This window comes from Nipponia nippon, unplaced genomic scaffold (assembly GCF_047370975.1).
Source record: "Nipponia nippon isolate SJK-2023a ecotype South Korea unplaced genomic scaffold, ASM4737097v1 scaffold_9, whole genome shotgun sequence".
NCBI lineage: Eukaryota > Metazoa > Chordata > Aves > Pelecaniformes > Threskiornithidae > Nipponia > Nipponia nippon.
The window spans coordinates 46403792-46416391 of NW_028262413.1; the positions used below are offsets into that span (position 1 = coordinate 46403792).

At 50.9% G+C, this 12600-nt stretch overlaps 1 protein-coding gene across 3 annotated transcripts in view; it reads right to left on the bottom strand.

Moving 5' to 3' along the window:
* Positions 1–9746, bottom strand: part of IGDCC4 (immunoglobulin superfamily DCC subclass member 4) — a 102189-nt gene extending 92443 nt beyond the window's left edge. For 2 of the 3 annotated variants that reach the window (XM_087744924.1, XM_087744923.1), the window contains exon 1: positions 7964–8174. In XM_087744924.1, the coding sequence (XP_087601050.1) occupies positions 7964–8069 (106 nt within the window). In that variant the 5' untranslated portion in view covers positions 8070–8174. Of the gene's footprint in view, positions 1–7963; positions 8175–9644 lie in introns of those variants that run through there. The other variant, XM_087744926.1, reaches the window with a different exon arrangement.
* Positions 9747–12600: the final 2854 nt, after the last annotated feature.

Below are 12600 nucleotides of genomic sequence, written 5' to 3' on the forward strand. Positions count from 1 at the left end.
TCAGACTGAACGAAGGTGCGCGTTACTGAGCGGGGACATCAAACCAGCTTACCGAGGGGCTGTGACAGACAAGCACCCACAAGACATTTTTAAGTCAGAAGTGGGTGTTGCTCTTTATGAGATGCTCTTGTTCAAGCACAACCATTAAACCTGAAAGAAGAAACGTGTTCAGCTTCCCACAGTACACATGAAGGCAGCGCAACCTCACTAGCCTTAAACCTACAAAACTACCCAAGAGCCTTGACTGGTATAAAAAACAAAGAGCGAGAAGAATTATTTGACAGCTCAGCCTCGTGCCCGGATGCTGAAGTGTTACTGAAGCCTTTCACCTCGCACTTAACTCCCTCTGCTGCTAAACAGAAAATCCTGGCAGCAGCCACAAGCGTTAAGTAAATGGGAAGCTATTCTCTGCCAGCAGCTGGGAGAAACTTCCTTCTCCCCCCACTTTGCACGTAAAGAAAACCCTACAATAGTACTTGTGGTAATGCTGCTAGCCAGATTTTCAGCTGACAGACTCTTGAGGAAAGCCTCCAGATATGAAGTCTGCTCCTAAGGACCCTCTTCAAGCGGATGACATTTGACTTCGGGAACGCACAGCTCATCTCCTTGAGGAAAGATTCGCTTTGTTTTCAGTACAGAGAAAAGAGTACAAAGGGAAAGAAAGAAAAGTTGCATTTACTGTGACCTAGGGAAAACAGAGCTAAATAATTTTGATCAATATTTTGATTTCTCTGACAAAAGCCGCAATCAGTGCTGACATAAACAACTGGTTAGCAAGCCTGGGGGGGGGCAGGAGGGGTAAATCAAACCAGGGTTTCAAGACACTTATCTTTCCATCACAACAATTGCCACCAATGACAGTAATTTACATGGCTAATAGGCAGCATTATGTTTACAAAATCATTCTTGGGAAGGAGGATCTAAACAATTTTTGCCAACCCAGCAAAGGAGCTGGTATTCAATCAGACTCTGGGTTTCTTTTTCCCCTTTTATCTTCTATGTGTATTTTGCCACGATGCCTTGCTATGCAACAACGCATAGTGCCTTCCCAAGCGCACACAAACCTGTGGAGCATATGATTGCCCTCCTATGACAACCTGCATTCTTTAACAGCAGGGCTGCTTGAGCCTCTAAGGTGGGGGAAAATACCTATCAAGAAGGAAATAATGGAGTCAAGCTGGCAGTCCCATATCCTCCACCCCATGCCACACTTCTTACCCCACTGCTGAAGATAACCTCAAACGAGCCCCAGCATCTCGTACACAAGCCTTATCTCCCATACAGCGACAGGTCCCATCCCAACACCACAGGCTAAACCCCCTGAACATCAGCCTGAACATCTGCTAATTCTCTGCCCTCCCCGACCCTTGTGTTTCTTGGTCATGAAAAACTCCACGTGTCCTTCTTGCGAGCTCTCTCAAGGCTTTGCCAGGAGTCAAACAAGCAAGCAGGACTGGTAGGGCACAGAAATGGGCTGCAACTAGCCCGGTCCCTCTGGGTCAACATGATTAAGAGGAGTGCACGTCATCCTTTTAAAGCAAATGATATTTCCAGAAAGGTAACAGCACATCACATCAGCACTACAAGGAGCACATTGGGGTTTTTCACAAGACCGCCTCCAAAAAGAGACAAAAAAGGGACAAAGATTTCCAAAGGAACATAAAAGCCTTCTCAGTTGCAATAACAAACAAACAAACAAAAAAAAAAATCAATGAACACTTGACTAGTTTTCTTTTAATATCAGGCACAATTCCACTTTTGTCTGGGAAATACATGCACCTGTTCTGCAAATCACATCAAACTAGCCAGCCGAGAGACACAGAGAGGACAGTCTTGCATTAAGTGCAAACCTTCAGGTAATTTTAAAACCTGTAAGCACTGCTGATGCTTTTGAAAAAGAAGATTTATCAAAGCCCTGAGTGCACGAACACCCAGGCTTTGCCAAATACTCAGTATATTCACACAACACAGCACGGGAAATCCATCCCATTAAGTAATGACCTTTTTGGTCACACCAATTAAATTGATCATCTATCGACAGTCAATTTAGAAACTACCAAGGATGCACATTTCGCAGCACAGACAGTGAAACATAAAGCAGGACTTTATCACATCCCCCCAGCCCGCTGCCAGCCTGGCATCGCTTCTGCATCCCAGGTTTGCTCCACCTCTGCTCCAAGTTCTGCCATCCCAGCACCTTTCCCCGGAGTTCTGTTTTAACTGCTTAATTTCCCAAATTCTTACATTTAACAAGGTGCTAAGCCATCCCAACTCCAAAGGGAACGTGGTTCAAAGACCCAAGCAGGAAATGAGAGCAGGGAATTCAGTCAGAATACAGGAAAGGGCCACAGCAGACTGAGCACAAATACACTAGCTTCACACACACCAGATTTCAATCCTCCCACCAATCTGGGCTGAGAGCAACCTCTGGGGATGCTCACATTTCATTAACACACCTTTAATATTAAAGACCTGTCCGCAAGAAATCCACGAGAGATCTTGAAAAAAAAAAACATCATTAAAAAACAAGAAAGCACAGAATAAACCAATTCAATAGTTCAGCTGACTTTAATACAGCAGTAACAGGCAATTGCTTTTAAAATGCAGATACAGATTTTTAAATAATTCCAGAACATATGATATGAAAGTTTCAGTGGAGTACAGTAATTGCTTATCATAACCACCACAGAGTATGTTTATTACCCATGGAGATAACACACTGCATCTGCTGGACTTCTCAGATAAAGAAGGCCCATACCACAACAGCAGGATCCCATGGATTAAGAGCAGGAGAGGATCCGACTCAAACAGAGACACCAAAGGGCATCAGTGACATGAACAACACCACATCCAAGGGAGAAGCACCACGACCTACGCACTCACGAGCAAAGTGTCTTGACACCTGCAAACAGGAAAGCGTTAGATACGCTCAAACAGGGCTGATGACAAGTGTTTGGGTTCTCCCAGGGAATCTGTCTTCTCAGTAGCTGCAACTCCAGCAGCTATCTACCTTCCTGGAAGTAAGCACTGACCACCTCTTTCCCACCCTATGAAGGCTCTGTTACTCTTCAGAATTAGGAAAATTCAGTGGTGTTTCAAGGCCGACTTCAGCATACCAGTGAAAGTCAGACAAACTAGAAGGAGCTCTGCGGTCCTTCCCCCCACATCTGGTGTGGGCATTAGCATCTCTAGAAGGGCTCATGAAAACACAGCTCAACTCTGCTCTTTATGAAGATGGCAGATTCAGTTTTAACTCTCACCAAGAAGCCGTTAAGCCAGAAAAGCATAAGCAGCACTTGGAGGTCACTTACTCATGGGATTTTAATAAATGCAAGGAGGGTACTTAAGAGTGATGGTGTTCTTCATATGTTTACAGTGTGCAACAGCATCTTCTGCCCAGCTGGAACAAATGGGGAAACTGCGGCAGAGATGGCAAGTGACCAACACAAAGACAACAGAAAGAGACAATGTCACAGCCGCTCCAAGTCCTGTGTTTGGAAAATGCTTTCCCAGTAAGAGAGGAAAGCAAAACAGCTACCAAGCCCTGTGACCTGAATGCTGACGTAAACATAAAACAACAGCATGTTTTAAAGCATAAAAGACTTTAAAAATAAACAAGTGGATACAAGGACTTGAGATTGTGATTTCCTGCAGCTTTCTGTCTTGGGACTGGATTACCCTGTCCTACCCGAACAAGGTGCAAGCTCTGTTCAAAGCTCTTCCTGCAGCTGAGGCTCTTCGGCTTCCTCCCCTAGGTGGGTTTTCCAGTGCCTCTCCTTCAGCCCATGCAGAAACTGCATCTCTCTCCTCTACTTGATCACTTAATTCCAAAAACTCTGAATTCTCCATATCCACACTAGCTATCACTGACCAGCAGGTCCAAAAATTATTTGGAAAAGGAAAGGCAGATGGACAAACAACCAGACAGCAGGACTACGTAAGTCTCTTTTCCTTAGAAAACCAGGCTAAAAATACTGTAGACAATCGAGTCCAGTTCTTCTGCAAAAGAAATTGCACCAGAGTTGATTTTGGCCCAACATGCACTTGGCAAATACTGATAACAGGGATTTACCATATCCCCTCTAGTATTACAGCTGACTATAAAGCAAACATTTGCTTCCTACAGATAACAAAATGACTATGATCGTTCTGGGTTTGTAAAGGTTAGGGTTTCTGCCATCACCCAAGGCAGGCCTATAATTCTAAGTGTCCAAGCAGAAAATCCCCTACGTGTAACACTGGCCTCAGTTTTCCCTCAGGTACTCACTCACCTCACGCAGAGATACAGTTTGGGATGGATTCCAGCAACAAATTACAATCAGATTAAATATTAATTCCCATCTTAATTATATAACCATGACTAGGCTTAATGGCCAGGCAGCCATTTAAACAGGAGAGGAGCATGTAAATCGTGCAAGCAGCATCTCTTACGCTGCGAAGGCCCGGACTGGTTCACAAGCACCTGGATTTTTCCCTGGGAGAAGAGTCAGCCTTTGGGAAGGCACCTCCAAGAGAGGGAGGTTCAAATCACCTGGCAAGCAATACGGTATCAGGAATCACAAATTTGTAAGCCAACATGGGACAACGCAGCTCCCTGCCCTCGGGATAGTTGTATGCTATAGTGACAAAGATCATACATGTGCTTAACGCTCATTGACAGATTTTATCCTCTCAACACCTTTGACAGAGAAAAGTGTGCAGCATCTCTGTTTTTGCTGAAAGATGGGCCCTGAGGACACCAGAAAAGATGAAGCAACCAGCCCAGGATCACAGCAGGCACTCAAGCGAGATGTCCCGTATGCCACGGTGACACCCAGCCCACCCCAGCAGTTCCCAAACGCAGGTGCCCCTGACACACAGAGATCTCTGCCGTACCATAGAAGCTGCCTCCAGCTCCAAATCAGGCTGCAAGCATGCACGCAGGAAGAATCGTCTCCCTTCTTCCCCAGGGAAAGGCAGATTGCCAAACATTTTCTTTTTAAATTATTACTTGCGCCACTCTGAAGCGGTTCACGTACCATCAGTGATGCACCCACCCCGCGTGGGGCCCCCTGCAGCAGATCAAACTTTCTACAGCTGCCAGGAGAAAGTCTGCAGCAGAAAGGGGGGAGACATCACAAAATTAGCGGGTTCTGCTTCACTTTGGACTTCAAGGTAGTGAAAGGAGAGGGCACGAAAAAAGAAAAAGAGAAGGGAAAAAGCTAGGGAAAACAGGGAAGACAAAACCAGAACCAAGTCTGAGCGGTTTCTCCTTCAGCCTCATGCACCAGAAGAGAAACAGAGAAACACCAGCAGAAACATTCCCCACTTTCGAGCAGCCTCTGCCATCAGGGCTTGGAGACTGGCTGTCATGACAGCCGCAGCACAACAGCAGCAAGCTCCCACGCGAGAAACCTGCCCCTGGAAACACGATACAGGCAAAACCTCGCTAAAATGGTGTACACGAGTGTTTGGCACTGTCAGTGCCCCCCATTTCTTGGGGACTGTAAGAAATACCCCTTCCCTGCACCGCTCACCCTGCCTCCTTGCAACCCAGCCCACGGACAGGCGACACCGCAACACCACAGTCAAGAGGGCAAGCGGATCTGCATGCAGCTGACACCCTGCCAAGCGCAGGCGACCGCAGCGGCAGAGACGCGCGGTCCCCGAACAATGGCAACACTGACTTCCCCAGGCAAAGGCACTAACTGCACGCAGCAGGCTGCAGGGCGACGCCGCCACGACGAATGCGACAGGAAGGATAAACCGAATCAGAACTAAAGTTAGGTGATGTCGAAAAAGGAAATGTGTTCTGCAGCACGGGGACTCAACCACAAATCCAAATGACATAAACCCAGATGGATTTCAGCTGATCCCTCAGTTGGAAAGCTCAGCCCACTTCCCACCAACACGTCCCCTGTAGAGAGCCCCAAGGAAAGCAACCAGCACAACCCCCTTGCCAGAGTCAACCAAAGAGGGGTTGTTCTGTTTTCTTTTTTCCTTAATCCCTTTCCTGCTACTGCAGGGAAAACAGTCTCAAAGTAGGACAGGCAGAAGGCTTTCAAAACAGTGGATCGCATCCCCAGCTAGTGTAAACTGGCACAGCTTCCATCAAATCCACAGAGGGGGAAGGTTTTCCAGTCTACTTCTCTCCTAAGTATTTCATACCCAGCGAGGCTTGAACTTTGGATCAAAACACATGGGCTTTGGGATCAAATGCAGACTTTCCCAAAACCATTTCCACCCTCTGCCAAATTAATTTCAGATTGAAACAAGTCCATGTTTTTCTTTTCGGAATCAAACCCACCTGTTGGAAAGCACATCCACATGTACCGAGCGGCACGTCCACAGCCTGTGCCGACGCACTCACTACCTCTACACAATACATGGCCCATTGTTAGAAAACAAACAGAAACAATTTTCACTAGTTGCCTAATTGCTTGCAAGAAAAGCAGAGAAGCCACAACTGCAAAGCATTTGAAGTTTTCTTGTTGAAGTGGGTTTGAAAAAAAAAAAAAAACATCCACTCCACCACCCCCCTTTTTTTCTTTTTTAAATCATTGTTCTCCATTACAAGCCTCGGGATCCACTTAGCTGTTTGTTCAAACACGCAGGAGACGCAGCTCCCACCCACCCCAGCTTACCCGTTCGTCTGCTGGTGGGGTCACAGACTGCCATCCATCTAGAAAAACCCACACGCACTGATGACAACGGGCCACTTACATGGACAGTTATTCATTTCTACACACAGCCACCGTATCGCTGCACCTACACCAAATGATAACCTACCCCTTACGGGAGCTCACAATGTTCTGAAAAAAAAGAAAAGAAAAACAACCCTGCAGCTGTCCACCACACTGTATTCTCCCCCAAAAGGCTATTTTCGAAGCCATAAAGACTAAACATCCTTTGTGCTGTTATCACGCTCTGCCGAACCTGAAGGCATCATAAAAAGGAATAAAAATGTACAATGACATAGGGATGCCTCCTCCACTGCAATCCTCCGTTTAGGAGGCTCTTTTAAACCAGAGCAACTCCAGGGCACTACACGGCTCGCATTTTTCGGTGCAGCTCCGTCAGCCTACACCTTTCCAACCCCTTCTCGGGGATGCAGACAAAAGCCTTTGCAGGTCTGCGCACGCAGAGGGAACGAACCACGCACCCAAAGGTCCGCAGCTCCAACGACCCTCGATGCAAACTTCGACGGCAAACGCAGAAAGTCGGCCAGCCGGACAGGCGTATGTGTGCCCGCGCACGGAGCCGTTTGCGTAAGCGTTGCAAAACGGAGGGCGCGAGAAACGCGGCTACTCCTGGGTCGCTTCCTTGACCGAGGGGACGTCTGTCCACCCATGCGTCCTGCGCTGGCGGGAGCAGGGTGAGGGTCCCCACCATGGCCCTGCCAGACCCCTGGGCCTGCTCCGGGCCAGCCCAACAAGCACTCAGCAGCCGTCCCTCCAGAGGAAACTCGCCGCTGGCAAAGCGGGGGGCCCGGGGGTCGCTGCCGCTGGCCCGCTGCCCCCCTCCCAGCCCGGCCTTCTGAGGGGGGCTCCCTGCGGGGGACGCCCTGCGTCACCCCCAAAAGGTGACTCCAAAGAAGGCACCGTCCAGACATGGGCTGAGGCCAGGAGTGTGGCCGTCACCCGAGTCACGGGGACGAAAAGCGGCCGGAGGAGAGAAGGGGATGGAGGGGGGGGGTGCGAAAAACGGCCACGCGGGATGGGGGAAGCGGCCACTGAGGAGGACACGGGGCGACTGGGGAGGAATGGCCGCTAAGGGGGCTGCTACGGGGGGGCGAGAAACGGCGGGGGAGAGGGTCCCGGCCGGGGAGCGCATCCCCGCGGGGAGCCGGCCGCTACACACGGCCGAGCGGGGCGCGGCGGGAGGGCAGGTGGCGCCGCGGCCCCACGCGCGACCGCGACCGCTCGGGGGCACCGACCCCCCCAAAACACACACACACACACACACACACCCCTTCCTCACCCACCTTGCACGGCCAGGACGGCGAGGGCGGAGAAGCAGAGACAAAGCAGGTCCTCCAGCGCCATGTAAGCCCCGCCGGGCGCCGGGAGCAGGGGCCGCCGCGGCCGCATCTAAGAGGGGAGCGCTCTCTCCCGCCGCCCCACCGCCATCTTGTGCGAGCGCCCCAGCCCCGCGCTGCCCGCCGGCGCCGCCGGGCCCCGCTGCCGGGGGCGGTGGGCGGGGGCGGCCCTGGCCCTGCCGCTGCTCCGCCTTTGTCAGCGGGTTCGCCGCCGAGCCGAGGGGGGGCTCCTCCCGCCCTCCTCGACAGCGGCGGGACCAACAGGTTGCTGCCAGCCCGCGGCGGGGGGAGCGGCCCCGTTTGCTGAGGCGGGGGGGGGGGGAAGCGGGGCCGGGCTGCGGCGGCAGGTGCGGGGCTCCTCCGCCGGGCCGGCAGCTCCCGAGCCCGCCAAGCGGGGGGTTATAAACATTTTACATGCTTTTTAATTAATTTTTTCCCCTTCTCTTTAGTTTTGGTTGGTTTGTTTGGTTTTTTTCTCCTTTTTGCCACAGGTGAGCGTGGAGGACACTGCGCTGCCGCCGGCCGTCGTCTTCCCCCTCATGGCGCTCCAGGGGGGGGACACCTCTGCCAGCCCCTCTGTCCCGTCAGGGCTGCGGGAACCTCCGCGGCCTCTGCCGCTTTCCGCTGGCAGGGCACAGCCGGCCGAGGGCTGGTGGCCACCGAGGGCTGGTGGCCACCCTCCCGCAGGCCTCGCTGCCGGCAGGCGCAGGCCCCGTGTCTGCGGGGAGGAGGCGAAGCTGCCGCCCCACGCAGCCTGGCTGGGCTGTGGGGGCAGACGGACACCAGTGACTGCATCGCTGTTGGTTTGCAGTCCCACCGGGACCCATTTCAAAGCACAACTCCTTCAGGTGTATATCGTTCATTGGGTTTTTCAGGCGTCGGAGTCTAGCCTATGCTTCTCGGCTGTCTTTAAAAATAAAGCAAATAAAATAGATGGTGCAGCCTGCCCGCACCCCATCGCTGCAGAGGACCCATCCACCAGCCAACCCAAGCAGTGGAAATGAGGCAGGGTGCTGAAAGATGGAGGCCGAAGCCGCTGCCTCCCCAGCTCGGCCGGGTCCCAGACACAAAGTCACGCTGCACTTCTGCACGTAAAGCCGCAGGTGCAGGTTTAGTCCCGAGGGCAAATGACACCAAGACCTTCTTTTGGCAGCAGCGGCTGGCACCAAGCAGAAGGCAACCGCATCCAGAGCGGGTAGAAGGGAGTCTGCTTTGGCCTCTGAAAGGAGAAGAGGCTGCCAGGCGCACCGGGATGTTTTATCACAGCGGTGTGGAATGCAGAGAGGGCTTCAGCTATGCAGAATATGAAAAAAGAAACCTTTTTAATCCAGACCCGCCTATTTATTAGCTTGTATTATGAACTATAAAAACTTAAATGAAACCAGAAAGGCTGCGTGGCGGGAAGCAGGTTTGTGTGTATGCGTTATGCAGCTGTAAGTTAACACTTGGCACTATCACCACAGACGAGCCCGGGGATCCAGCAGCCCCCTGCCCCTGCCGGAGACACGCAGGGAGGCTCTGCCAAGCATTGGGGCCCTCCTGGCTGGGTGGGCACTCACCAGGCACCTTGCTGGGAAGGAGGGGGTAATAAGGCCACAGCAAATCCACCAACCATCCACACACTTACCTCCCTGCGGAAAGAAAAGGGGATGATATCAGCCACGCTCCCTTCTGCACTACTCCAGTGCAGAGCTAAAGATTAACAACCTCCACAAACCCTCCTTTCTCTCTGGGCCTTTCCCACCTGCTCCTTTCTGTGGGAGGTGGTTTTAAAGGTGCTGTCAAATTGCTTTAACGAGGCTGTAGAGGAATGTTTCCTCATTCTGTCTGCCAGTGGTTTGCTTTTAGACACACCCCTGCCCTTGTTTCCTCAAATCCTGGACGTTTCTCCCTCCTTTTAAGCAAGGAAACCTTTACCTAAAAGTCATGCAAGTCTGGCATAAATAATGAAAACTGCTAGTGGTCTGCAAAATACTGCATGCTCTGGCTAACGGCACCTGCTTGTGTTAAGGCATTGACCCAGCTCCCTGCCAACACATCGGAGTTAGAAGCAGGCATTAGCCTCGAAATCAAAAGACCCAGGTCTAATTCTTGTCTTTGCTCCCTGCCTGACGTTACAGCGTCACTTGATTCCTCTGTGGCACCTCTCTGTCTTCTTGTCAGCGGGAACAGGAATTAAACCAGCATTTTGACAAACCCAAGCTTGCAACAGATATATTCCTTGAATATCTATCCCTGCAGAAAAGAAAAAAAAAAAAGATATAGCAAACAGCCCCTGATCTGTTAAGGCGCCAGTAACGTGACCCAGAGCACCAGCTCCTTTCACGCTGGCAACACGTGTACTCTGCGAGAGTAACACCAAATCCCCACCGTCCGCCCCTCTCACCCGTGTCGGCACAGACAAACGGAGCTCGCGACGACCAACGTTTCCGCAGGGCGACTCCTTCGCAACTTAAGCCAACGCTGGCCGACGTGTGCGTTCGCAGGAGCCGCTCCTGTGGCTGCAGGGAGGTGTTCCTGGTGTCACACCTCCCGGGTAGGCGTTCGCTGCTTCGGCCGCCCGCGGGGATGCCTTGCGCTGTGTGAACTGACTTCTTGCAGTGCTTACAGAGGAAGGAGAGCCCGGAGAAAGAGCCACTTTGTATATTCGGGAAGGATCGGATAACTCCCTAGCTGCAAGTCCATAAAGAACAAAGTGATAGCAGACATGTGCCAACAGAAGGGACATTCCTTCTCCAGATGATGGCATTTCTGCCCCAATACTTACGGCAAGCAAAAGTCCCCATTTATGCACTGCAGACTCCTCAATGTTCCCGTCCCTCTCGGCAAGGAGTTTTTTTCTTCTACCTTTCAATAGCTGCAAACCTCTGATACTTTGAGCTGAGAAAGTGTGAATGGCAAAGAGTAGCAGCAGCGAGTCGCAGGTGTTTGTAGTCCAGCCTTCTGTTCCCCCTTCGGGAGACGTTATTTCTGTGCTCCAAAAAAAAAAATCTTTGGTGAGTCAGGTATATGGACAGTATATCGTATACATCTCTTGGTTTGTGTAAGATCCCAGCAAAGAAGAGCTTATTAGGGAAATCCAGCAAAAGCTGCTATGGATTTATCCAGCTCAGCAGGAGCTTCTCCCATGCAGGCAGTTTGTAGCCAAGGGAGGATCCGTGCTTTTGGAAGGTTGGTATAGATGCAAGAGGCCTCGAAGCACAGCAGCGTGAGTTACAGAGGCTTCTGACCCAGCATTTCTCCAGGCTCTGAATCCAAACCCAGCCCATGTCCACTTCCAGCTGGCAGCTGTAGGATTCGGACTACCAGGATCCAGTTGTGCAAGATACTAAACAAATGCGGGTAAAGAACAACGCTTGCTCCCAAAAGAGATCCCCCAAAATAAAAGAAACCCAAAGAACAAGGAAAAGCTGTTTCTCAGAGAAAGCAGTGAGGAACAAGAAGATTCGCAGCACGTTGTGTGTTTTTATTAAGTAGGCAGCACAGTATTACCCCAGTTCTAGGTTCAGTCTGAATCCTACTGCTGAAAATGCTGCCTGGCTGCCTCCCAGGGCTTGGGGTTCAGAGCATCGAGAAGCTGTATCTAGGGTTAGAGCACTGAAAGCAAATGAAAGAAATGGAAGTTAATTCAAAGTTAGAGGAGACAACAATTTAAAGCAGAATAGCTATTTTAAAAATCACGATCAGGATGTTCTTCTTCCAGGCGAAGGTTGCTTTATAGACTCTTAGTTTAATCCACTTTACACTGAAGAGGACTGTTTAAATCTGGAATAGGCACTTTCTTTGCAGACCAAGCGTGCTTCCTCTGACCACTGATCAGGACCAGGAGCTCAGACACAAATCCCCATGCTGCCAAACCCTATAGCTCTGAAGTTAGAGCGCATTGAAGCTTTTGTAGATGCACTCGTTCAAAAGCGCTTTGCTCCTCAGTGAAAGCATCCCCCCGGGGGTTAGTGCCCTCCAGTTTGGCAGATATGAAGTGCTGCCCACAGCTACTCGGCCCCCATCTCGCAGGGGGTCAGTGCCCGAGACGTGTTTGGGACCATGCTTGGTTCTTTCTCTCCCAAGCAGGATTAAACCTCCCAGTCTCAAATACAGCCTTGCTCAGGTTTCTGACCATCTCTGACTCCAGACAGGTCTGCAACACTGAGGCTGACGTTTTATGATGGATGTAAGCTGCTCTAATTACCGGCAGAGTTGGCTGCTCTTTCCTTTGTGACGGCATTAGTGCTTGAATGAGCCCAGAGCTGGACAGAGGAAAGGATGATGGTGCTGAAAACTTAATTGGCAACAACAATAACAACAAAATCAGTCCCCTGCTCCAGCTCTCCGTGCAGTCACCCAAGAGTTAGTGCCAGCACAAGGAAAGCAACGGGAATATACAGAGAGAGGCAGGAGGAAGCTTTCAACGGCAGCATGAAGCTGGATCATCTCAACCTCATTGCAAAACTGCAACCTCGGTCTTCGCAGAAAAGGAGTCTCTCAGGGACCTCTACCACCAGGACTCGCTTCGTTGCCAGACTTCTTCTGGTCTGGCAGCAACTTCGGCACTAGAGGGAATGTTGACTTCCAGACAAGAAAAG